General features: G+C 51.6%; 1 protein-coding gene across 1 annotated transcript in view; it reads left to right on the top strand.

The window, feature by feature from the left end:
• Window positions 1-26,670, top strand: part of LOC140430223 (ATP-binding cassette sub-family C member 12-like) — a 244,029-nt gene that overhangs the window by 163,112 nt on the left and 54,247 nt on the right. Inside the window, exon 18 of the mRNA XM_072517656.1 lies at window positions 10,017-10,243. Within this exon, the coding sequence (XP_072373757.1) occupies window positions 10,017-10,243 (227 nt within the window). The remainder of the gene's footprint in view (window positions 1-10,016; window positions 10,244-26,670) is intronic.

The following is a 26,670-nucleotide window of genomic DNA, read 5'->3' as shown; positions in this document are numbered from 1 at the left end:
ATCGCCTACATTGCAGAGCACCCAGATTCCTTCCCCAGCCCAGCAGACATATATTCAGACAGCCTATACGTCTGCAACAGCCTCACAGAATTTCTGCCCCTCTGGGAAACAAGAGGATTTGTTTCCGCGGATGGGAAACCCCTCCCCTCAGCCCCAATACTCCGCCATATTTTGCAAAAAGCCAAGGACAGGACTTTTGGCATTATAAAAGTCCGCAGCCACCATCGTTCCTCCCCCCCCCCCCTGGAAATGTAAACGCCGACGCACTGGCTAAGGCAGGATCCAGGCATGGGTACTTTTGGAAACCCCCCGAAAGAGCGCCAGTGAGTGCGCCAGTGAGTGCAGTTCAGGTCACGCAGACTAGGATCGAAGATCTAGCAGAGGCCCAGAAGCAGGATAGCGCTCTCACTGAGATCGTGAAAAGGAAGTTTCCAGCCTCATACGAGAGGTACAGAAATGCAATAACCACACATGACGGTGTGGTGCTAAAGAACACCCTTTATGTAGTTCCTGAGCAGGATAGGAACCAATTAATTTGTTTTTTCCATGATGGTCATGGACACCAGGGAATCGATCCCACCGCAGCCCACCTCAAACAGCTTTGTTGGTGGCCAAGTCTCAAGGAAGATGTATCCCATTACATTGAGAATTGCCTCATCTGCGCACAGAACAACCCAGATAGATATGCCAAAAAGGCACAACTCAGCCACACCCGACCCGTTAACAGCCCCTGGACTAACCTCCAGATTGATTTTATAGGTCCATTGCCCCCTTGCAGGAATGGCTATGAATATGTTCTGGTGGTCATAGACACTTTTACAAAGTGGGTGGAAGCATTTCCAGCCCGCACCAACACCGCGAAAACCACAGCCAAGATCCTAACACACCACATCTTTACAAGATGGGGACTCCCCCGCAGTATTGAATCGGACCAAGGTTCTCACTTTACAGGACGTGTCATGCAGAATGTCCTCACGATATTTGGCATAACCCAAAAATTTCACATTGCATACCACCCACAGTCGAGTGGTATAGTGGAGCGCATGAATTGGACCCTAAAAACCACCCTCTGAAAAATGGTCCAGCAGAACAACACCACTTGGGATTCTGTCCTCCCCTGTGCGCTGATGTTTTTGCGTAACACTGTTTCCACCTCCACAGGTTACACCCCACACACGCCCCATGAAAGGGACAGAATACTTGTTAGGTTTAGACCTGACCAGCCCTGAGCTTACGGCCCTTACCCACGAGAAAGCCGTTGAGCAATTAGTTGCGAATGTAAAAACGGCTCAGTTAGCAGCCGCAGTTAAATTGGGCACCAAAAGGAAACAGAGCAAGGCCTGTTTTGATAAGGCAGTACATGCAACGGAGTATGATATAGGACAGCAAGTGATGTTGTCTGTATATAACCCCAGCACATTCCTGTCTCCAAAATATTCGGGTCCGTACTCCATTGCGGATAAAGTAAGCCCATCGGTATATAAAATCAAATACCCAAATGGCTTATGGAGCACAGTCAAACCACGCCCACCACGTCATGCTTGACGCAGCAGACCACACCCCGCCCACAGCCAACGTAACCAGACCAACCCCCACCACGTCCAGCCCAGACACGGACTCGCCCTCGACTCCACCCCCAAAATCCACACTCCGCCCCGGAACGCCCACAGACTGCAGCAGCAGAGACAGCGACTGTGACTCGGACGATAGCCACAGCACGCCTCCCTACTATCCCAATACAACCGGACCCACACCCAGAGACTCCGATTCCGACTCCAGTGATCCCTTCAGGATCACTTTTCTAAACAAATCCCACCACCGACCACCGAACCACACGGACGACCCCGACCTTGTCCCCACACAACTCGACACAACCCATTGGCACCGTGACAATTCCTACAGACTCGTCCGCAACGACGAAAGCAACGCCAACTCACACCACGCAGCCCTTTCAGACTTAATTCACTCCAGAGTTTGGCACCCGGGAGAAGGGGACGACCTCGAGTCAGACTCCCAAGCCGCCAACCCCTTTGCGACCCTGTTCGCAACAGAGAACTGAGGTGTCCACATGATGATTTAAAGGAAACACTTGGGAGAAGTGTTGTCCTTCCTGATGGAACCTGCAGGATGTTTTATGTTGTTCGTACGTTTGTTTTATGTTGTTTGTCCAACAGGAGAATGTTTCTCACTGTCACACACCCATTCACCTGAAACTTCGGAGCTCTTGCCCTCAAAGACTCAGAGATAAGCCAGACGCTTGTTCAGTGGTACCAACTTGTCCACAGATACCTGGTCAACAGACCAGATGCTTGTTCAATGGAACTAGCTTATCTGCAGATACCTGGGGCGAGATTCTCCGACCCCCCGCCAGGTCGGAGAATCGCCGGGGGCTGGCGTGAATCCCGCCCCCACCGGTTGCCGAAGTTTCCGGCACCGGAGATTCGGCAGGGGCGGGAATCGCGCCGCGCCGGTTGGCGGGCCCCCCCGCGCGATTCTCTGGCCCGGGTGGGCCGAAGTCCCGCCGCTAAAATGCCTGCCCCGCCGGCGTAAATCAAACCACCTACCTTACCGGCGGGACAAGGCGGCGCGGGCGGGCTCCGGGGTCCTGGGGGGGGGGCGCAGGGCGATCTGGCCCTGGGGGGGTGCCCCCACAGTGGCCTGGCCCGCAATCGGGGCCCACCGATCCGCGGGCGGGCCTGTGCCATGGGGCACACTTTCCCTTCCGCCTCCGCCAGGGTCCCCACCATGGCGGAGGCAGAAGAGACTCCCTCCACTGTGCATGCGCGGGAATGCCGTCAGCGGCCGCTGACGCTCCTGCGCATGCGCCGCCCGGAGATGTCATTTCCGCGCCAGCTGGCAGGGCACCAAAGGCCTTTTCCGCCAGCTAGCGGGGAGGAAATTCGTCCGGCGCCGACCTAGCCCCTTAAGGTTGGGGCTCGGCCCCCAAAGATGCGGAGCATTCCGCACCTTTGGGGCGGCGCGATGCCTGTCTGATTTGCGCCGTTTTGGGTGCCAGTCGGCGGACATCGCGCCGTTTCCGGAGAATTTCGTCCCTGGTCAGCAGACCACACGCTCATTCAGAGGAACTAGCTTCTCGTCAGACGCCCGTTCTGATTTGAGGGTAGAATCACAGCAGCAACCTCACCATGATGACTACATTTTTGCCCGTTCTTGTCGGTTGCTCAGGCAGTGGAGAAACGGCGTGAGACCCACCCTGCCTGGGGACCCCCCATTGGTCAAACACGCTTGGGTAGGGGAGCTACGGCATTGGTAGCCATCCTACCCGGGGACTCCATCCAAATCTTACCCGTCGCGGCCCATACGCACCTCATTTGACATTTTCATTTCAAAACGTTTATTTTTTTTGGCGACCTTTAGGTTGCTGCCATATGCTATTTACATCCCAGAACATTGGGATGGTAAATCAGCACTGGTCCCTCACTGGGAAGTGTGCTGTGTCCTGACATTTGTTTTGAAAAAAAAATAAGGGAGTCACACATAGTGACCCATTATAAGGGTATAATTGGCCCCAAAAAAGGACAGACACACTAACATACCAGATATTATACCAAGGTAGTTACAGATACTATGCTTGTTTTACAGAACTCCAGAAGCTCCGGGACCGGAGAAAACAGAGAACACAAAGAAAGACAAAGAAAGAGGACAGCCATGAGGACTTCTTTCATCATGATCAAAATCTTTTTTACGAACATTTGGTTGCGCGGGAACGCGGACCCCATTACTCCAAACTCCCCTGCCGTTAATGTTTCACTGCCGCGCAGTACCCAAAGCCCAGTCACGAGCGACACTGCATCTTCCTGGTGTGCCAGGTTCATAACCTGGTACTCCCTGTCTTACGTGATTGAAGCACTGTTAGCATTGGCGATACTCTGCTGTGCAGTGCAGACTATGCGCCTCCGCAAATGGAGAAGGAGAGCATACCGCGCTCGAACCCCAGTATATTGGATCTGATCCCCTATATTCGGGTATGACCAGACCCCCGACCCCCGCGACCTATAATACAATAATAAAGAACATGCACTTGCGTTTTTCTGGAAATAAAAAAATGTACAAAACCCCCATAAACAAAAAATGTATGATCCTGAGCTTGACTGCCAAGCCAGGAAAGAGTATATTGAATGTTATGATTGTTGTTGTATGTTTTAAGAAGGTAGAATAATGCAATGTTTGGTGATTGTTGTGTATTTAGGTCAAATTAGAGGTTCCAAGTTTTTATTTTGTAGACGCATGCCCCAGCCTGACATCGCACCCTTAGAATTGTTTAGGTAAAATTTTTTGGTGCATAGCTAGGGTCAGAGTAGTGGCCATGTAGGAGGTGTTCCCCCCCCCGGTCAGGGAACGGAAAGGACAAAATTGAGGTGATCCTTCACGCTTCGTGTTAGGATCACAAGTAGGGAATGTAGCCACCTAAAATGGCTGGTTCCTGATTAATTTGGCCAAAACCCGATGTAAAATGGCTAACCGAAAAGGCGAATAGGAAAAACAGCCAACAGGGCACAAACGGACAGCTGCAGACAGAATAGCGTATTCGGCTCTGGGGAAGTCGGCCCAGATCGATACCTGCGACCATTAGCAGCACATCAACCCAGACATCTGCAGTTTAATCGGCTATCCCCGGGAACAATTGCAACATATTAGCAATTGAATGCCGATCCAGACCTCTCGGCGCCAGCAGTGGCCGAGACAAAGAAAGGTGAACGACCACCCCCCGATCAAGGAATCGCCCCATTATTGGAGCATATCGAACCCAGTGATTGGGAACAAGTCCAATCACTTGGGACCAGGGTCAAGGTCCGCCCCGAGAGGCGGGAAGCCCCTGGGACCTATAAAGATAGGGGCCAAGTTCAGATCGACTCTTCACTCCCTTCTTCTCCTGCTCGCAACCTTCGCAAGAACCATCGACCAGCAACCGTAAGTTTGACTCCAGCGATCGCTACCCGATAGAGACTCCTAGCCATCAACCTGTATCAACCTTTTGAGTCCCGCAGGCCAGACCCAATTCGATAAGCCATTCGTTTCCCTGACCTGGTGGGCCATTCCCAAGAGTTAAGTATTGGCCGGTAGTGGTTGGTAGTGATATAGAATGTAGGATTATTGTGTAAGTGTTTATTGCTGTACATAATAAATGACCGTTGATTTTAATCTTACTAAGCGGTGTGCTGTCTTATTAATCATAACTAGAGCTTGAACCATGTGGCGGTATCAGAAAGATACCTGGCGACTCGTGAGCAAAGGTGACATAATTAGAGCTAATAAAACTAAGGCTAATAAGAGCAACAACTAGTAGGTATGGGTGTGTCCAAGGCTGTTGGGGCGGGTGGCACTGATGTATTGGCTGACTGTTCAAAGCGGGCATAGAACTTGTTCAGTTCATCGGGGAGGGATGCTCCAGCCCCAGATATTCCGCCTGGCCTTGCTTTGTAGCTGTGATCTTGTGTAAGCCCTGCCATAGACGTCATGGGTTTGTGTCGTTGGCCTTGGACTGTAGTTTGATCCGGGATTGTCTTTTGGCATGCCCGATGGCTTTCCATATGTCGTACCTGGATTTCTTATATAGGTCAGGATCATCAGACTTAAATGCCTCCGTCCGGAACTTCAGCAGGGAGTGAACGCTTTGGTTGAGCCAGGGTTTCCGATTGGGAAACGCCCGTATTGTCTTCTTTGGTACACAGCCCTCGACACACTTACTGATGAAGTCTGTGACGGTGGTTGCACACTCGTCCGGGTTAGCTGCCACGGCCTTGAATATGGACCAGTCCACAGACTCCAAGCAGTCGCGGAGGATGTCCTCTGATGCCTCGGACCGGCACTGCACAGTTTCCTTGACTGGCTCAGCACGCTTGAGTTGCTGTTTGTAGGCCGGAAGTAGGAGCACCGACTTGTGGTCGGATTTGCCAAAGTGTGATCGGGGAATGGAGAGGTAGGCGTCTTTGATTCTCTTGTAGCAGTGGTCCATGGTGTTTGCACCTCTGGTGGGGCAGGAGATATGTTGATGGAGTTTGGGTAGAACCTTCCTGAGGTTGGCCTGGTTGAAGTCTCCAGCACGATTGTCAGGGCTTCAGGTGATTTGTTTCTTGGTTGTTGATGGTGGGGTGTAGTTCGTCAAGTGCTTTCCTCACTTCCGCCTGGGGTGGGATGTAGACTGCTGTGATGAGTGTACACAGGTGAATTGCTGTGGAAGGTAGAAAGGGCGACAGGTATCCTAGGTCTGGGGAGCAGTGGCACGCTAGGGACACCACATCCGAGCACCAGGAGGTGTTAATGAGGAGGCAAACACCCCCGCCTTTTGACTTGCCTGAGGCCATCATGGGGTCCATCCGGTGGATCGAGAAGCCTCCGGGTTGGATGGTGCAGTCTGGTGTGGCCGGAGTAAGCCATGTCTCGGTGAGCAGAGCACACAGCAGTTTCTCACTTTTCTCTGGGAGGAAAGTTGAGTGTTGAGGTCACCCAGCTTGTTCTCAATCGCTTGGACGTTTGCCAGGAGTACGCTGGGGAAAGGAATCTTGAAGCTGTGTAATTTAAGTTTCACCTTCAGACCGGCGTGTTTTCCCTGCTTCCTGAGTCGGCGGCTGCTCTTGGATGGCAGGGCTGGCTTTGCATAAGGTAAGTGATTGCATTTGGAGGGGTCGTGGATGACAGTGGCGGTGTCAAGCTCACTGCAGGGGTTTGTACGTGGGCCATTCTGGTCTCGAGGGGCGGCGAGGTTAGGTTCGCCTTCCGGTGTGGTTGGGTGGATACCTGTCGTTCCGGAGTTGGCTCGGGCATTCCCACTTCGCTGGTGAAGTCCGCGCCCTCACTGTCTAGTTACGCTGCGATTGGCATAATAGAGAAACTCCCGCAAAGCTTTTGTACTCAGGACATTCCAGAGTTCCTAGTCCCCAACAATGGTACCAAAACAAAAATGCTGGAAAATCTCAGCAGGTCTGGCAGCATCTGTAGGGAGAGGAAAGAGCTAATGTTTCGAGTCCAGATTACGCTTTGACAAAGCTGCCCCACCCAGCGTTGACAAAGGGTCATCTGGACTCAAAACGTTAGCTCTTTTCTCTCCCTACAGATGATGCCAGACTTGCTGAGATTTTCCCACGTTTTCTCTTTGGTTTCAGATTCCAGCATCCGCGGTAATTTGCTTTTTTCCCCGACAATGGTACAGCCTTTTCCAGAAGGGAGTTCCAAGTGTTCATGAAATCAAAAAGTATCAAGCACATCTGAACAGCACCATTTAGCCATCATCCAATGGTCTGGCAGGACGGGCAGACAGACTTTCAAAAACGGGATGAGGAAACAGCCGACTGGTTCCATGGAGACAACGTTGGCTTGATTCCTGTTCGACTGCCGAACCGCACTGCACACAGCAGGAGTCGCCCCGGCGGAATTATTGATAGGGACGACGACTTCACACCAGGCTGAGCCTGCTATTTCCCAATTTGGTAGTGAGGTGGAGCCAAACAGGGGAGTCAAAAAAGACATTAGGATGCCAGGAGGACGGAGAGAGGAATTAAGAAAGGGAATGCCATATATGTACGGAGTTTCGGGGATGGCTCCAGTTGGTTCCCTGCAGTCATATTGGAGAAGACAGGACACATTTCCTACAAAGTCTTAAAAAAAACATCTGCACATCTGCAACCTACTCCAGTCTCCTACTTCAGTCGAAACAGCCTCTGGCACTGAGCTTCAGCCCGTGGAGGACCCCAGGGTCTTCTCCCAACAGTGCAGACTCGAAATATGATATGGAGGCTGAGGAGACTGGTCTACCTTGGGAGACCAGTGCCGAGGACGAATCAACATCAGTGACCCTGAGACGCTCCTTGCGGAAGCAAAGGTCTCACTCCCCCGATCCGACTCCACCTGCCACGGACTCAACGCTGAGCATTAAAAGGCAGAAGAGGCCTCATCATTGCGGGAGCCATGAAACAGACTTAAGGGGGTGGGATGTTATAACCCCTACAAAGACCACAAGGGATTGCTGACTGATCGCCCTCTGGGATTTTGTGGTGTATGAGATCCCGTATTGAGCAGGCCGAGGTGTCCCCGGTGGGGACTCGATAGCTGGGCTTTCAAGACTGATCCCGACCTGTACCAGGAACTTCCCGATGGTCCTGGGCTGGGACGCTTGCTCTGTAAACCGTGGCTGTCGGGGAGTAAACCTTCTTTCCTTCGAGCCTGGGTTCACCTGTGATTATTAGTGACCTTTGAAAGATGTTCCATTTTTAAAGGGTCTTACACATATCTTAATTTCAACTAGCTGCAATGTAAAGCTTCAAGATGTATTCTTCATCTCTTACCTCAATCAAAGATAGACTGTCACTGCTTCCACCATGATATCACTATACTTGCACGGCCAACCATGAATTGGAATGTTTGTCACACAAAGACATTTGTGGGGCGAGATTCTCCGACCACCCGCCGGGTCGGAGAATTGCCGGGGGCTGGCATGAATCTCGCCCCTGCCGGTTGCCGAATTCTCCGGCACTGGAGCTTCGGAGGGGGCGGGAATCGCGCCGCGCCGGTTGGCGGGCCCCCCCGGCGATTCTCCAGCCCGGATGGGCCGAAGTCCCGCAGCTAGAATGCCTGTCCCGCCGGCGTGGATTAAACCACCTCTCTTACCGGCGGGACAAGGTGGCGCAGGCGTGCTCCGGGGTCCTGGGGGGGCACGGGGCGCTCTGGCCCCAGGGGGTGCCCCCACGGTGGCCTGGCCCACGATCGGGGCCCACCGATCCGCGGGCGGGCCTGTGCCACGGGGCAATCTTTTCCTTCCGCCTTCGCCACGGTCTCCACCATGGCGGAGGCGGAAGAGACTCCCTCCACAGCGCATGCGCCGGGATGCCGTGAGCGGCCGCTCATTTCCGCGCCAGCTGGCGGGGCACCAAAGGCCTTTTCCGCCAGCTGGCGGGGCAGAAATCAGTCCGGCGCGGGCCTAGCCCCTCAAGGTTAGGGCTCGGCCCCCCAAGGCGCGGAGGATTCCTCACCTTTGGGGCGGCGCGATGCCGGACTGATTTGCGCTGTTTTTGGCGCCGGTCGGCGAACATCGCGCCGATACTGGAGAATTTCGCCCATTGTCTTGATTCTTGCTAATTACTTAAACTTAGTGAACTTCCCCAATAAGTTTGAATTACCCTAAAAGAGCAGTTGGTAACTTTTAACTATCCTCGTGTTTCTTTTGCCATTGCCAGAGTACATTATACTGCCCTCTGGTTTGAGATAAACTTAGTGTTAAGAGGCTTGTGCTCCCCGATATTATATCCTGTTCTTCATAAAATGTGCTTCCAATTGGTTTCTCCAAACATGGAGGACCAGATTTTAAAACAGAAACAGAATCGAAGGCTCTGCAATTTCCCATCACTGGCCAACAAGCTGGTCTCCGACCACCATCCAACCTGTGGGTCTTGTTAGTGCAGGCAGGATTGGGGGGAGGGAGGGCTGACGGGAAGAGGGTTGGCGGGAGGGGACTGTGACAGCAGTGGATAGCTTATTTGCCCAATTAAAGGGCTGGCACACCCTCTACCGAGGCAGCAGCTGTTGGGTGGAGGGAGTCAATGTTCCATCCAGTTGGGAACCCAACCCCTTCACCGCCATCCCCCTTTCATCACATCCACCATAGCTGTTAGTTCACAGCTATAGTCATCCAGTGGAAGGTTATCCCTTCACAATAACGATCTGGCAACGTCTGCACTTTTAATGGTAAAAAGCTTTTAAATATTCTTCAGACAGCGCAGAGCACTTCCACCTTGAAGCATTTTCTCTCTCTCTTCCTCCCAACTGCATAAACATTTTGTCTCCACAGTAAGGATATCTCAGAAGTGAATGGTTCTTACATGTAAATTGATCATTGACATGAGTATTCCTGATGAATGGACAGTCAAAACCTATTTATAACAGACAATCATCTTGCAAGAGTTATTGAAAAATATTAACATAAGCCTCACTTTATATTCACTTGGTTAATAACCACTTAATTTGGAAATGACATTTAATTTGTTTTCTTCTTTTTAAAAAAGATTTTAAACTGTCCAATGAAGTTCTTTGACATCACCCCAAGTGGAAGGCTAATTAACCGTTTTTCGAAGGACATGGATGAAATAGATGTGAGGCTACCTTTTTATGCTGAGTCTTTTCTGCAAACGTCATTGATAATACTGTTCACAATGACAACCATGGCAGCAGTGTTTCCATATCTTCTCATCGCGTTGGCTGTTATACTTTTCCTTTTTGCTATCCTGTTCAGGTTAGTTTTATGTTTGTTATTTTTTTTAAAAATACATTTAATAATGAAATGTGGAAGCAAAAGGGCAGGGCTGTTGATTTACTGCTTTGCATGAATTCAATCATATTTCTGGTCTGAAGGATTTAGAGATTTTTACTGGTGTAGTGGAGATTAAATTCAGTTTCATGTTAGAATTCTCCACATCAGTCTTGGGATGTGAAGCTCTGTGCTAAGATCAAAAAATCATAAAATATACCCCACTGGGATCAACATTTTAAAAATTCCAGATCGCAAATTGAAAATTCAAGATCACTTTTGGAAGATTTAATGACACATTGAGGCTACCTATGGTTACCGTGTAACAAGACATCAGAGGGTAGCACAGTGGTTAGCACTGCTGCTTCACAGCACCAGCGACCCGGGTTCGATTCCCGGCTTGGGTCACGGTCTGTGTGGAGTCTGCACGTTCTCCCCGTGTCTGCGTGGGTTTCCTCTGGGTGCTCGGGTTTCCTCCCACAAGTCCTGAAAGATGTGCTTGTTAGGTGAATTGGACATTCTGAATTCTTCCTCAGTGTACCCGAACAGGCGACGGAGTGGGATGACCAGGGGATGTTCACAGTAACTTCATTGCATGGTTAATGTAAGTCCACTTATGACATTAATAAAAATTATTATAAATGCTGGAAATGCACAGTTGGTCCATCAACATTTGAAAAGAAAGGTCCTTGCTCATAAAATCTATTATTTAAAATATTTTAATGAAGAAACTGGGTGGCATGGACAAACTGGGCCGAAGGGCCTGTTTCCATGCTGTAAACATCTATGACTCGATGACTCTATGAAGATCCTACACTTGAAATGTTAACTAATTTTTTCTCCTTTCAGGAACTGGCAGCCTTGACTGCTGATTTCCAGGATTTTCTGTTTTTATGTCACAGTAGATACTTCACTATTCGTTACCTTCTGCTGAAAGTGTTTGAATGCCTCTAATAAGTTATTAATTATAATAATAATAAACTTTATTGTTGCAAGTGGGCTTACATTAACACTGCAGTGAAGTTACTTCAATGGAAGTGTCTTATCCCACGCAAGTCATTTGATGAGCTGAGGGAGGACCCAGCAGAAAGGGATTGGAAACAGTTGCAGAAATGATGAAGCTGTCTCTCAGGGTAATGCTGCATTCGTCCCACCCAATGACACAACACGAGTCATTTAGGACGCGCTATACAACCTTAAGAACCAGTCAGTGATCGAAGCACGGTCTCCTGACTCAGCACATATATTCCTGGAAAAGAATTACCGCTACAAAAATGTAAAAGAAATCTCAATCTAAATCAAAAGTTCATATACTGAAAATTAAGATAATAAATTGATTCACTCAAATAAAAGCGAACAACTGCAGTCACTGGAAATCTGAAATAAAAACAAAAGTGCTGGAAACACTCAGCAAGGCTGGCAATATCAGGGCAGCACGGTGGCGCAGTGGTTAGCACTGTTGTCTCAGGGCGCCGAGGTCCCAGGTTTGATCCCGGCTCTGGGTCACTGTCCGTGTGGAGTTCGCACATTTTTTCCGTGTTTGCGTGGGTTTCGCCCCCACAACCCAAAGATGTGCAGGGTAGGTGGATTGGCCATGCCAAATTAACTTGAAAAAATGAATTGGGTACTCTAAATTTATTTTTAAGAAGGGAGAATATGACTTTTCTTCAGAACTGAATCTGATCTATTCCTGAACTCCACCTTCTGCTCCACCTTCTCCACCTTCCTCTCCAACTACATAACCCATCACATCTCTGCCCTCTCCAGCTTTGAAGAAGAACCATACGGACTCAAAATGTTAACTCTATTTCTCTCTCTACAGATGCTGACAGAGCTTTTTCTGTCTTTATTTTCTATTATATCTAATAAATTGATTACTGAATGAAAACCACCTTCTGTACATGTAATTAGTACTGGCTACAAACATGGTGGGACTACTCCTTCTCTCCAGAACATGTTTTAAAATAAAACCTCAGTAACACAGGCACATTGTCAACTAAAAACCCAGCAAGTAATACTGCCATGTATTTAAATATGCTTTGACACCTTAATGACAGCAATGCACAAAATGGTTCTGCACATAAAGCACAGCCTAAGGCAAATCAAGCAAGAAACAATCCAAATGTCTGCGAAAATGAATCATCAAACACCTACTCACCAGTGCCAGCATCCCAGTATAGGGATTCAAGGAAATTAATTGTTTTGAGATATGCCTTCTAATTAAATCTAAAATTGAGACAACTTCATTCAAAAGGAATAATTTCAACCAGAGAAACCTTGTGGTAAATATGATCTTATTACATTCCAAATTAACAAACAGATATAAAAATAAAAACACAAGTTCCAACAGAATCAACAATGGGCAGGAGGGCTTCCAGTGGAGACATGAAAGTGGAGGTCGCACATTGGGTGGCCACCATGAGAGCTTTCATTTTTTAGCCCTTTTCACCCAGTTTTGAGGGAGATTTTATATGATCGGTCTCCAGTAAAGTTATGGTTATCAGAGGATGTTGAAAACTCAACAGAAGGATACAGGATGAAAAGGAATGAGCTCTCGTCCGCCTGAGAGCTTGAGTTTGGTGAGGAGTGCTGTGTGAGGCAAGATGGCGGGGGCAAGCTCGCCGGGTGGGGCTGCACCATTACTGTGGACATGCAGGCCGAGGTGATGGCGGTGGAGTTTGAGCGGCAGTTTGCCTAGCATTTTGAGCACCATGGAAAGGAGATGATGTGAATGCTCAAACAGTTGGTGGATGACACATTGGCCCCAATAAAGGTGCTCTTGAAAAGACATCGATGGTGGTGCGGGAGCAGGGAGAGGTGTTGCAGAGTGTGGACGAGGCATTGTTGCGGCATATCGACCAGCTCACCTCAGTGGGAGAGGCACTGTGGATGGTGGAGGAAAGTAATAAGGAACTGAGAGCCAAAGTGGAGAACTTGGAGAACAGATCACGGTGCAGAATCTTCAAATCGTGGGACTGCCTGAGGAGTTGGAGGGCCAGAGGCTGATGGGTACTTTTGGAGATGTTTCCAAAGTTGTTGGGAGAGGAGGAGAACACTTCCCTCTTTGAGCTGGATAGGGCTGATTTGTTGCTCTGGATGAAGACAAAGGCGAGTGATCCACCAAGAGCTGTGATAGTCTGTTTTCACAGCTATCAGATGAAGGAAAAGGTCTTGAGATGGGCCAAGCTGAATCAGGAGGTGAGATGGGAAGGCAGTAGTGTTCGTATAGACCAGGATGTCACAGAGGAGCTGGCAAAACGATGGACGGCCTTTAACAGGGCGAAGGCGATACTTTTATTCGTGTAATGTGCAGTTCGAGGTAGTCTACCTGGCGAAATTTTGAGTCATGTGTAACTCCAGAAACTATTACTTTGAGATGGCTGAGGGGGTGAAGGTGCTCGTGAGGACTGATGGATTAGGACTGAACTGAATTTAGACTTTGTTTTCTTACGTTGTGGTTGAGAGAGCTTGGCTTGGGAATGGTGGAATAATGTGTTGGGGGCACAGTGTTCTTTCTCCTTTTGTTTTGGGAGTTTATCTTGTTTGGTTGGTTTAGAAGCACTGGACATGGGAGGTTATTCTGTTGGTTTTTGTACTAGGTATGTGGGGGGAGGGGGCTCAGGTGGGGACCGCCTTGCTCACAAACTTAAGTTGGCGGGTGAACGGGTATGAGGTGGGAGGAAGGGCCAGGCCAAGCCTATGTGGACAGGTTTTGATAGGCCTGGGAAGTGTGAATACTGGGGGGATAGGGAGTATGCAGAGAGGAGTGGTTTTGGGGGGGAAGTGGTTGGAGGGTTTCTGGGAAGGGGAGAGGGGTAGCTGGCTAACAGGGACTAGGGGGTAGGGCTTGTGTGGGCCAGGGGTCGCAATGTGTGGCAGGGCCGGTGGTCGGTGGTTATGGCTGATAGGAGGGGGCGAGGGGGTGACGGACCCCCAGTCCAAATGGAAGCGTGAAAGGTGCGGGGGTTGGGTGGACGTGTGAAGCGGGCAAGAGTCTTCATGCATTTGAAGAGCTTGAGAGCCGATATGGTGCTGCTGAAGGACACCCATTTGAGGGTGAAGGACCAGAATAGGCTTCAGAAGGATTGGGTGAGTCAGGTGTTCCACTCGGGTTTTGATAGCAGGGCCTGAGGGTTAGTGGTACTGGTGGGTAAGAGAGTTAGGTGTCAGATGGAGAAGGTGGTGGCAGATCTGGGGGGCAGATACATTATATTAACGGGTGCTTTGGAGAGGAGGTTGGTTTTGTTGCTTAGCCCTGAATTGGGATCATTTATGGTTTATCAAGAGGATGTTGGTGGCTAAACCAAGTCTGGACAGGCACCAGTTAATATTAGGTGGGGATTTAAATACAGTGTTGCATCCGAAAATGGATCGATCTAAGCCGTGCTAATTGACCCCTTCGCGGGGGAACGAGGGTGTGGGCAGCTTTTATCAAGGAGATGGACGGAGTGGACCCATGGCGGTTCTTACATCCAGGGGGCAGAGAGCTATCCTTTTTTTCCGGCAGTGCATAATGTATAATCGAGGATTGACTTATTTATTATGGGGAGGTCGTTGTTGTCGGGGGTGAGGAAAGCGGAATACTCAGTGATTATCATTTCGAATCATGCTCCGCATTTAGTGGATGTGGTCCTTGAGAAAGAGCCTGAACAGAGGCCAGCGTGGTGCTTGGATACGGGTCTGCTTGCGGATCTGAGTTTGTGTCTGAGGATGGGAAGGTGATTGTTGATTATGTGAGGTTTAATAAGAATGGGGAGGTCTCACCTTTGGTGGTTTGGGAGGCGCTGAAGATAGTGGTAAGGGGTGGGATCATCTCGAATAAGGCTCAGGCGGATAGGAAGGCAAGAGAGGAGCGGCTGGTGGATGAAATCTTGGAAGTTGATGGAAAGTATGCAGACGATCCCACTCCGGAGCTTTTGGTCAGCAGAAAGGAACTGCAGATGCAGTTTGACCATTTGTCTACAGGAAAAGCCGTATGCCAGTTAAGGCGGGCACAGGTTGTGGTGTACGAGTACGGGGGAAGGCCAGTCGCCTGCTGGTGGAACAGTTCTGCAGGCAGACGGCCTTGTGAGAGATTGTTCACGTCCAGTATGGGGCGAAGGGGCTGGTGGTGATTCCGGAGCAGGTGAACAGGGCATTTGAGGAATTTTATAAGAGGTTGTATATGTTGGAGCATCAGGGGATGAGTCAGATATGAGGGAGTTTTTGGAGGGGCCGGAGTGTCCTAAAGTAGGAGAGGAGGAGAAGGCAGGGTTGGAGGATCCAGTGGGGACGGAGGAGGTTCGGATGGCGATAGTGAAGATACAAATGGGCCAAACGGTGGTGCAGTCGTTAGCACTGCTGCCTCACAGCGCCAGGGACCCGGGTTCGATTCTGTGGTAAACACCACTGGTAACACATTGCATGTATTACGGTACTGCCACTGTATTACAGGTACCACAGTAAATCCCAGCCTGCTGGCTCCTCCTAGCAGGCGGCGTATAAAAGTGTATGCTCTCCTGCGCTGCTCCCATTCTGGTTCCAGCTGCAGGAGGCACAACATCTTGTGCAATAAAGCCTCAATTGTTTCACCATTCTCATCTCTTGGTAATTGACGGTACATCAATTTATTGCACAAGATTTTAAAAGATGGACTTCCTAATCAGGTCTGATCACCCGGCGGTAACGCCACGTCTGCCTTCAAGCACTGGCTAGCCTGCTTTGAAGGCTACCTCAGAGCACCCACTGAAGAACTCTCGGACCCACAGAAGCTCCAAGTCCTCTACTCACGGGTGCGCCATCAAATTTTTCCCCTCATCCGGGATGCGCCCACCTACACAGAAGCGATGACGCTACTAAAGGGACACTACATTAATTCGGTGAATCAAGTGTACACCAGGCACTTCCTGGCCATTAAAGGGCAACTCCCGGGCGAAACTCTGTTTTTACACTGTTCGGTTTCCCCACGTACATACACAGTGATAGGGGGTCCTCCTTTATGAGCGACGAACTGCGTCAATTCCTGCTCAGCAAAGGCATCGCCTCCAGCAGGACGACCAGTTACAACCCCCGGGGAAACGGGCAGGTAGGGAGGGAGAACGGAACGGTCTGGAAGACCGTCCTGCTGACCCTTCGGTCCAGGAATCTCTCAGTCTCCCGCTGGCAAGAAATCTTCCCAGTGGCCCTTCACTCCATTCGGTCGCTGCTCTGTACTACCACAAACCAGACACCTCACAAACGTCTCCTTGTCTTCCCCAGGAAGTCCTCCTCCGGGACCTCACTCCCAACCTGGCTAGCGACACCCAGACCCGTCCTGATGCGGAAACATGTGAGGGCGCACAAGTCGGACCCGTTGGTCGAGAGGGTCCACCTGCTGCATGCCAACCCCCAGTACGCCTACGTAGCGTTCCCTGACGGCCGCCAAGACACGGTCTCCCTTCGGGACCTGGCGCCCGCCGGAGCCCCACGTGCACCCGCACCATTGCCCCCACCCCCACCCCCCCGCAGCAGCTGACCGGAGGGTCAGTACTGCCGCCGCCCCTACTCAGCGCCAAACAGGCACCGGTGCCCCCTACAGGCGCCCCTCCCCCCTGCCCACTTTTCACCCCAACAGCGCCGCCTGGGGGTGACAAAGCTGCCAGGGAGGAAGACACCATGTTCCCGGAGCCACAACCGCCGGGGCCCCCACCAGGATCATTGCCGAAGCCCAGACGCTCCAGAAGGATGACCAGGCCACCCGATCGTCTGATTGCTGCACCATAAAACAATAAAAACTTTCTCTGTTACCCTCGACATCACAGTACCTGCAATACCTGGTCCTACCATGCAAAAGGCGACAGTAACACTGGCCATCACCCCGCTGGGTCCTTTTTTTAACAGGGGGTGAATGTGGTAATACCAGGTATTGCAGTACCTGAGAGGTGGATGACCATTGGCTAGACCTAGGAGTCTACCATTGGCTAACGTACATACTCTGCCCTGAGAGGTGGGGTATAAGAACCAATGCCATCCCAGCAGCCTTCACTTTCTGTATCGAAGCTGCTGGGTACAGTTCTAGCTGATTAAAGCCGATTAGTATGACTCTCCTTGTCTCCCGAGTAATTGATTGTGCATCAGGTTCCCAGTGGAATTTTTGGAAAAGTTCTTGGGGGACCTGGGGCCTCTGCTGGTGAGGGTTTTTAATGAGGTGAGGGAGCAGGGGGTGCTCCCCCCATTGTTATCGCAGGCCTCGAGCACCTTAATTTTAAAGAAAGACAAGGATCCAGAGCAGTGTGGGTCCTACAGGCCAATTTTACTATTAAATGTGGACGCCAAGTTACTGGCCAACATCTTGGCCTCAAGGATCGAGGACTGTGTGCTGGGGGTGATAGGGGAGAGCCAGACGGGGTTCGTTAAGGGGAGGCATCTGCCAGCGACTATCAGGAGGTTACTGAACATTACAATGATGCCTCCGGAGAGACGAAATGTGGAGGTGGTGGTCGCCACGGATGTGGAAAAGGCCTTCGCTTGGATGGAGTGGGATAATTTGTAGGAGGAGTTTGAGTGATTTGGGTTTGGACAGGGGTTTGTGGACTGGGTCCGGTTACTGTACTAAGCACCGGTAGTGAGTGTGCTGACAAGCTGGTTGAGCTTGGAATACTTCAGGCTGCACCGGGGGACAAGCAGGGATGTTCAATCTCCCCATTGCTCTTTGCCTTGGCTATAGAGCATAGGGTCTCACTGAATGCAGATGACTTGCTGCTGTATATTTCGAACCCGGTGGAAGGTACTGGGGGGATTATGAGGATTTTGGAGGGATTCGGCCAGTTCTCGGGGTATAAATTGAACATGGGGAAGAGTGAGGTTTTTCCGATCCAGGCGAAGGGGCAAGAGAAGAGGCGGGGGGGGAGTTGCCGTTTAGGGTAGTGGGGGGGAATTTTCGGTACTTGGGCATCCAGATGGCCGGGGGGTGGGAGCAGCTGCACAAGCTGAATTTGGCTCGGTTGGTGGAACAGAAGAAGGGGGACTTTAGGAGGTGGGATGCGCTCTCGCTGTCATTGGTGGGACGGGTGCAATCGGTGAAGGTGACAGGCCTCCTAAATTCTTGTTTGTGTTCCAGAACGTCCTGATTTTTATTCCGAAGGCTTTTTTTGAGAAGGGTGTACTCGGTGATTTCAGGGTTTGTTTAAGCAGGTAAAGCCCCACAGATGAAGGAGGTGCTACTGGCGATCATAGCTATGGTGCAGAAGTGGGTAGTGGGGGAGGGGTTGGTATGAGAGTGGATGGAGGCAGCCTCTTATAAAGACACATGGTTGGGGGCATTGTTAACGCCGCCTCTGCCGTTCTCGCCGGCCAGGTACTCCACAGGCCAGGCCAGGTGGTGGTGACGGCCCTGAGGGTGTGGGGACAGTGCTGGCAGCATCGGAGGCTGGAGGGGGCCTCAGTTTGGGCACCGATTTGCAGGAATCATAGATTTGGAGGAGGAATTTGAGCTGCCCATCGGGAATGGATGCCAGTATTTTCATGTGAGGGACTTTGTGCGGAGGCAGGCATCGACCTTTGCTCACCTGCCGCCCCAGGGGCTACAGGACAAGGTGAGGTCAAAACCAGGGGTTGGGGAAGATCACGGAAATTTACAAGGAACTGATGGACTGGGAGGGAGCCCTGATAGGGGTAGTGAAGTGCATGTGGGAGGAAGAATTGGGTAGGGATTGGAGGCTGGGCTGTGGGAGGATGCCCTGAGGTGGTACACAGGGCACATATGACTGTGGCCAGGGTGAGCAGGTTTTTTTGAAGGGTGGAGGATAGGTATGGGCGGTGTGCCCGCGAGGGCCCGCGAATCATGTCCACATGCTTTGGGCATGTCTGAAGTTTGGGTGATTCTGGCAGAGATTTGCCAACATGATGTTGGAGGTCCTGAAAGTGAAGGTGGTCCCGGGTCCAGAGGTGGTGATCTTTGGAGTGTCAGAAGACCCGGGTGTCCAGGGGGCGAGAGAGTCCAATGTCTTGGCCTTTGCCTCCCTGGTCGCCCGGAGACGGATATTGTTCGAATGGGGACTCTGGGCCCCCGAAACCGGGCGTGTGGGTGAGTGACCTGGTGGAGTTTCTCAGGTTAGAAAATATAAAGTTTGTCTTGAGGGGTTCTATGGAGGGGTATGCCCGGAGGTGGCAGCCGTTTATCGACTTCTACCCAAGAAAAGTTAAGATGTCAGCCATGGAGGGGGGAGGGGTTTAGGGGAGTTGGGAAGTGGGAGGGGGGCGGGTTGGTGGGGTATTTTGTTGAGTTGGTTATTTGCAGCCCTGTTGGCTTGATTTGATTTGTGATTATGTTTGTTGTGGTCATATATAAATGCCTCAATAAAATATTTTCCAAAAAAAATTAGCTACCAAATTATAGGTCTTCTTGAAAAGTGCTTTTCCTCTTTTCTAAATTATACAAGAAACCTTAAAGGAGGATTGTTGACATAATTTTAAAATAAAATAAAGATAGAGGGCGCGGTCTACCCGAATGGGGAGAAAGTCCCATAGCGCGAAAATCCCCCCACCATCTAATACCCATCCGGGTAGATCGGAGGCCTCAGTGGTGGGCTCCCCAACGAGGCCGCACTTGGCCCCGTTCTGCACTGAGGAACTCCGCAGCGAGAAATATGGGGCGGGGTTCTCCGACCCCCCGCCGGGTCGGAGAATCATCGGGGGGTGGCGTGAAACCCGCCCCTGCCGGCTGCCGAATTCTCCGGCACCGGAGATTCGGCAGGGGCGGGAATCGCGCCACGCCGGTCGGCGGGACCCCCCCCCGGCGATTCTCCGGCCCGCGATGGGCCGAAGTCCCGCTGCTGCTATGCCGGTCCCGCCGGCGTGAATTGTGCCAGGTCCCTTACCGGCGGGACCTGGCGGCGCGAGCGGGCTCCGGGGTCCTGGGGGGGGGGGGGCGGCGTGGGGCGATCTGACCCTGGGGGGTGCCCCCACAGTGGCCTGGCCCACGATCGGGGCCCACCGATCCGCTGGCGGGCCTGTGCCGTGGGGACACTCTTTTACTACGCGTCGGCCGTGTAGGTTTCTGCGATGGCCGACGTGTAGGTGACCCCCCGCTGCGCATGCGCGGGGATGACGTCAGCAACCGCTGACGCTGCCACGCATGCGCGGACTCCCGACGGCCGGCGGAGTCCCTTCGGCCCCGGCTGGCGTGGTGCCAAAGGCCTTCCACGCCAGCCGGCAGGGCACCAACCACTCCGGGGCGGGGCTAGCCCCGAAAGGTGCGGGCTTGGCCCCTCAAGGTGCAGAGGAATCCGCACCTTTGGGGCGGCCTGATGCTGGAGTGGTTCACGCCTCTCCATCCCGCCGGGACCCCCGCCCCGCCGGGTAGGGGTGAATCCCGCCCCAGGACACTATTTTGAAATGGCATCCCGATCTCTCGAGTCCCCAACATGACCACTAAACACACCCAAGCCCCAACTCACAATAAGGGGATCCATGAGCCCACCCGGACCGTCCCGCACACATGCAGGCCATACCCCAGCCCAATCACCGCTGCGCAAAAAATGCCAGTCTGGCACATGGCAGTGCCCTTCCAGCTGGCAGTGCAACCTGGGCACCTTGGCAGTGCGATGGCACTGCCAGGATGCCAGACTGACAGGGTACCAGACTCGCAGTGCCAGGGTGTCCAGGTGGCAGTGCCAGGGTCCCACGCTGCCCTGACAACATGCACCTGGGGGCCTCCAAACCTCTGGGAGACCGCAACAACTGCAATTCTGTCTGGTCCCTATTTGTGAAGACCAGCACTGAATGCTCTCACTCAAGGTCTCCACAGTACAAAGTCTTACAACACCAGGTTAAAGTCCAACAGGTTTGTTTCGATGTCACTAGCTTTCGGAGCGTTGCTCCTTCCTCAGGTGAATGAAGGGGTATGTTCCAGAAACACATATATAGACAAATTCAAAGATGCCAAACAATGCTTGGAATGCGGCCATTAGCAGGTGATTAAATCTTTACAGATCTTTATCAGTCGCATTCACAAGACAGCCCCGAACGTCAACCAAGCACAACGCAATGCCATCAACGCTCTCAAGACCAACCGCAGCATCGTTATCAAACAGCAGACAAAGGAGGGGCCACTGTCGTACTGAACAGAACGGACTACTGCAAAGAAGTATACCGACAACTGAACAACCAAGAACACTACAGACAGTTACCCGCAGATCCGACCAAGGAACACATCCGCCAACTTAACAGAGTGATCAAGACCTTGGATCCAGATCTTCAGAGCACCCTACGTGCTCTCATCCCACGCATTGGAGATCTCTACTGCCTCCCAAAAATACATAAGGCCAACACACCAGGCCGCCCTATCGTTTCAGGCAATGGGACCTTGTGTGAGAACCTCTCTGGCTACATCGAGGACATCTTGAAACCCATCGTACAAGGTACGCCCAGCTTCTGTCGCGACACGACGGACTTGCTACAGAAACTCAGCACCCATGGACCAGTTGAACCAGGAACATTCCTCGTCACAATGGACATCTCGGCACTCTACACCAGCATCCCCCATGACGACGGCATTGCTGCAACAGCCTCAGTACTCAACACCGACAACTGCCAATCTCCAGACGCAATTCTGCAACTCATCCGCTTCATTCTGGATCACAACGTCTTCACCTTCGACAACAAGTTCTTCATCCAGACGCACGGAACAGCCATGGGGACCAAATTCGCACCCCAATACGCCAACATCTTCATGCACAAGTTTGAACAGGACCTACTCACCGCACAGGACCTTCAACCGACATTATACACCAGATACATCGATGACATTTTTTTCCTTTGGACCCACGGCGAAGAATCACTGAAACGACTACACGATGACATTAATAAGTTCCATCCAACCATCAGACTCACCATGGACTACCCTCCAAAATCAGTTGCATTCTTGGACACACTCGTCTCCATCAAGGATGGTCACCTCAGCACTTCGCTTTACCGCAAACCCACGGATAACCTCATGATGCTCCACTTCTCCAGCTTCCACCCTAAACACATTAAAGAAGCCATCCCCTATGGACAAGCGCTCCGTATACACAGGATCTGCTCAGACGAGGAGGAGCGTAACAGACATCTACAGACGTTGAAAGATGCCCTCGTACGAACGGGTTTTGGCACTCAACTCATCGATTGACAGTTCCAACGCGCCACAGCGAAAAACCGCACCGACCTCCTCAGAAGACAAACATAGGACACAACCGACAGAATACCCTTCGTCGTCCAGTACTTCCCCGGAACGGAGAAACTACGTCATCTTCTTCACAGCCTTCAACATGTCATTTTAAAAAATATATATATATTTTATTGAAATTTTTTCCCTGAGCAACATTTTTCCCGCTTACAAAACAAGCGAAACGATAACAATAACAAAACAGAATGTTTTTAACTTTTTAACAATAATAATAATAATATACAAGTAACAAAACCTCGTACTCTATTGACCTATATTCAACTAAGCCTCCTCCCCCCCTCTCACCCCCGCCCCCCCACCCGGGTTGCTGCTGCTGGTCATTTGTCTTCCCTCTAACGTTCCCCTAGGTAGTCGAGAAATGGCTGCCACCGCCTGGTGAACACTTGAGCCGATCCTCTCAGGGCAAACTTTATCTGCTCCAGTTTAATAAACCCCGCCATATCGTTTACCCAGGCCTCCAGTCCGGGGGGTTTCGCCTCCTTCCACATGAGTAGGATTCTGCGCCGGGCTACGAGGGACGCAAAGGCCACGACATCGGCCTCTTTCGCCTCCTGCACTCCCGGCTCTTCCGCAACTCCAAATAGAGCTAACCCCCAGCCTGGTTTGACCCGGGCCTTCACCACTTGCGAAATCACTCCCGTCACTCCCTTCCAATACCCTTCCAGTGCCGGGCACGCCCAAAACATCTGTGCGTGGTTTGCCGGGCTCCCGCCACACCTCCCACATTTGTCCTCCACTCCAAAGAACCTGCTCAATCTTGCCCCCGTTATGTGTGCTCTATGTAGCACCTTAAATTGAATCAGGCTAAGCCTGGCGCATGAGGAAGAGGAATTTACCCTGCTTAGGGCATCAGCCCACATACCCTCCTCTATCTCCTCCCCTAATTCTTCTTCCCACTTTCTTTTTAGTTCGCCCACCGACTCCTCCCCCTCTTCCCTCATCTCTCTATAAATCTCTGACACCTTGCCCTCTCCGACCCACACCCCTGAAAGCACCCTGTCCTGTATCCCCTGTGCCGGGAGCCGCGGAAATTCCCTCACCTGTTGTCTAGTACACGCCCTCACCTGCATATATCTCAAGAAATTCCCCCGGGGTAACTTATACTTTTCCTCCAGTGCTCCCAAGCTCGCAAAAGTCCCATCTATGAATAAATCTCCCACCTTCTTAATTCCCAACTGGTACCAGCTCTGAAATCCTCCATCCATTCTTCCTGGGGCGAACCTATGGTTGTTCCTGATAGGGGACCCCACCAGGGCTCCCCGCATCCCTCTCTGTCGCCTCCACTGTCCCCATGTGTTCAGTGTTGCCGCCACCACCAGGTTCGTGGTGTACTTTTTCGGTGAGAACGGTAGCGGCGCCGTCACCAGCGCCTCTAGACTCGTCCCTTTACAGGACCTTCTCTCCAGCCTTTTCCACGCCGCTCCCTCACCCTCCATCATCCATCTACGTATCATTGCCACATTGGCGGCCCAATAATAATCTCCCAAGTTCGGTAGTGCCAGTCCTCCTCTGTCCCTACTGCGCTGCAGGAACCCCCTCCTTACTCTCCGAACTTTCCCTGCCCACACAAAGCTCGTAATGCTCCTATCTATTTTATTAAAAAAGGTCCTGGTGATTAAAATAGGGAGACATTGAAATACAAATAAGAACCTCGGGAGGACCATCATCTTAATTGCCTGCACCCTGCCCGCCAGCGATAAAGGCTGCATGTCCCACCTCTTAAAGTCCTCCTCCATTTGTTCTACCAGACGTGTCAGATTAAGTCTGTGCAAGGTTCCCCAGCTCCTAGCGATCTGAATCCCCAAGCATCGGAAGTTTCTTTCCACTTTCCTTAGCGGAAAGCCTTCTATCTCTCTACTCTGGTCCCCTGGATGTATCACATATAATTCACTCTTCCCCATGTTTAACCTATACCCCGAAAATTCCCCGAACCTCCTCAAGATTCGCATAGCCTCTATCATCCCCCCCGCTGGGTCCGACACGTATAGCAATAGGTCACCCGCGTATAACGAGACTCGGTGTTCTTCTCCCCCTCTAGTCACCCCTCTCCATTTCCTGGAGTCTCTCAGCGCCATGGCCAGAGGTTCAATTGCCAGCGCAAACAACAATGGAGACAGCGGGCATCCCTGTCTTGTTCTCCTATATAGTCGGAAATACTCCGATCTATGTCGACCTGTAACTACGCTTGCCGTTGGTGCCCCATAAAGTAGTCTAACCCAGCGAATAAATCCGTTCCCAAACCCAAACCTCCTTAACACTTCCCATAAATACTCCCACTCCACCCTATCAAATGCCTTCTCTGCGTCCATTGCCGCCACTATCTCTGCCTCCCCCTCCACTGAGGGCATCATTATCACCCCTAATAGCCGTCGCACGTTAACATTCAATTGTCTCTCTTTTACGAACCCTGTCTGGTCTTCGTGCACCACCCCTGGGACACAGTCCTCTATCCTCGATGCCAGCACCTTTGCTAGCAGTTTGGCGTCCACGTTCAATAGTGAAATAGGTCTATAGGACCCACACTGCATCGGATCTTTGTCCCTCTTCAAAATTAGCGATATCGTCGCCTCCGACATTGTCGGGGGTAGTGTCCCCCCTTCCCTGGCCTCATTGAACGTCCTCGCCAACAATGGGGCCAACAAGTCCACATATTTTCTGTAATATTCCACCGGGAACCCATCCGGCCCCGGGGACTTCCCTGCTTGCATGCTTCCCAGTCCCTTAATAACCTCGTCCACCTCAATCGGCGCCCCCAGGCCTGCCACCGCCTGCTCCTCCACTTTCGGGAACCTCAACTGGTCCAGGAACTGCCGCATCCCCTCCTCTCCCTCTGGGGGCTGAGACCTATACAGTTCTTCATAAAAGGTCTTAAACACCTCATTTATTTTTCCTGCCCTTCGCACAGTGTCTCCCCTTTCATCCCTAATTCCTCCTATCTCCCTCGCTGCTGCCCTCTTTCGCAGTTGGTGCGCCAACAGGCGACTAGCCTTTTCCCCATATTCATACCTCCTCCCCTGTGCCTTCCTCCACAGTACCTCTGCCTTTCTGGTGGTCAGAAGGTCAAACTCGGTCTGGAGTCGTCTCCTCTCCCTGTACAGCTCCTCCTCCGGGGTCTCTGCAAATTCCCTGTCCACCCTTAAAATCTCCCCCAGTAATCTATCCCTTTCCTTGGCCTCTGTTTTCCTTTTGTGGGCCCCAATAGAAATCAGCTCTCCTCTGACCACCGCTTTTAGTGCTTCCCAGACCACTCCCACAGGGACCTCGCCGTCGTCATTGACCTCCAGGTATCTCTCGATACACCCCCTCACTCTTGCACACACTCCCTCATCCGCCATCAATCCCACATCTAATCGCCAGAGTGTTCTCTGCTCCCTGTCCTCTCCTACTTCCAGGTCCACCCAATGTGGGGCATGATCCGAAACCGCTATGGCTGAGTATTCAGCTTCTTCCACCCTAGAGATCAACGACCTTCCTAAAACAAAAAAATCTATCCGGGAGTACACTTTATGGACGTGGGAGAAGAAGGAATACTCCCTAGCCCTGGGTCTAAGAAATCGCCATGGATCCACTCCCCCCATTTGGTCCATAAACCCCTTAAGTACCTTGGCCGCTGCCGGCCTTCTTCCGGTCCTTGAGCTGGATCTATCTAGCCCCGGGTCCAGCACCGTATTGAAGTCCCCTCCTAAAATCAAATTTCCTGCCTCCAGGTCCGGAATACGCCCCAGCATCCGTCTCATGAACCCCGCATCGTCCCAATTTGGGGCATACACATTAACCAACACAACCTCCATTCCCTCCAGCCTACCACTCACCATTACATATCTACCTCCACTATCTGCTATGATGTTCTTTGCTTCAAATGCTACCCGTTTCCCCACCAAAATGGCCACCCCTCTGTTCTTTGCGTCCAGTCCTGAGTGGAACACCTGTCCCACCCATCCTTTCCTTAGCCTAACTTGGTCCGCCACCTTTAGGTGCGTCTTTTGGAGCATAACCACGTCTGCCCTTAGTCCTTTCAAATGCGCGAGCGCTCGGGCCCTTTTTAATCGGTCAATTCAGGCCTCTCACGTTCCACGTGATCAGCCTCACTGGGGGGCTACCTGCCCCCCTCCCGTGTCGACTAGCCATTACCTTCTCTAGGACAGTCCCATATCCCGCCTCCCCGCTCCCGCTCGCTCCCCCAGCGTCCCTTCAACACGTCATTGATGACGATGAACATCTTGCCAAG

The sequence above is a fragment of the Scyliorhinus torazame genome, chromosome 10 (genome assembly GCF_047496885.1).
Source record: "Scyliorhinus torazame isolate Kashiwa2021f chromosome 10, sScyTor2.1, whole genome shotgun sequence".
NCBI classification, from domain to species: Eukaryota; Metazoa; Chordata; class Chondrichthyes; order Carcharhiniformes; family Scyliorhinidae; genus Scyliorhinus; species Scyliorhinus torazame.
This window is presented reverse-complemented; position numbering and strand designations above follow the sequence as displayed.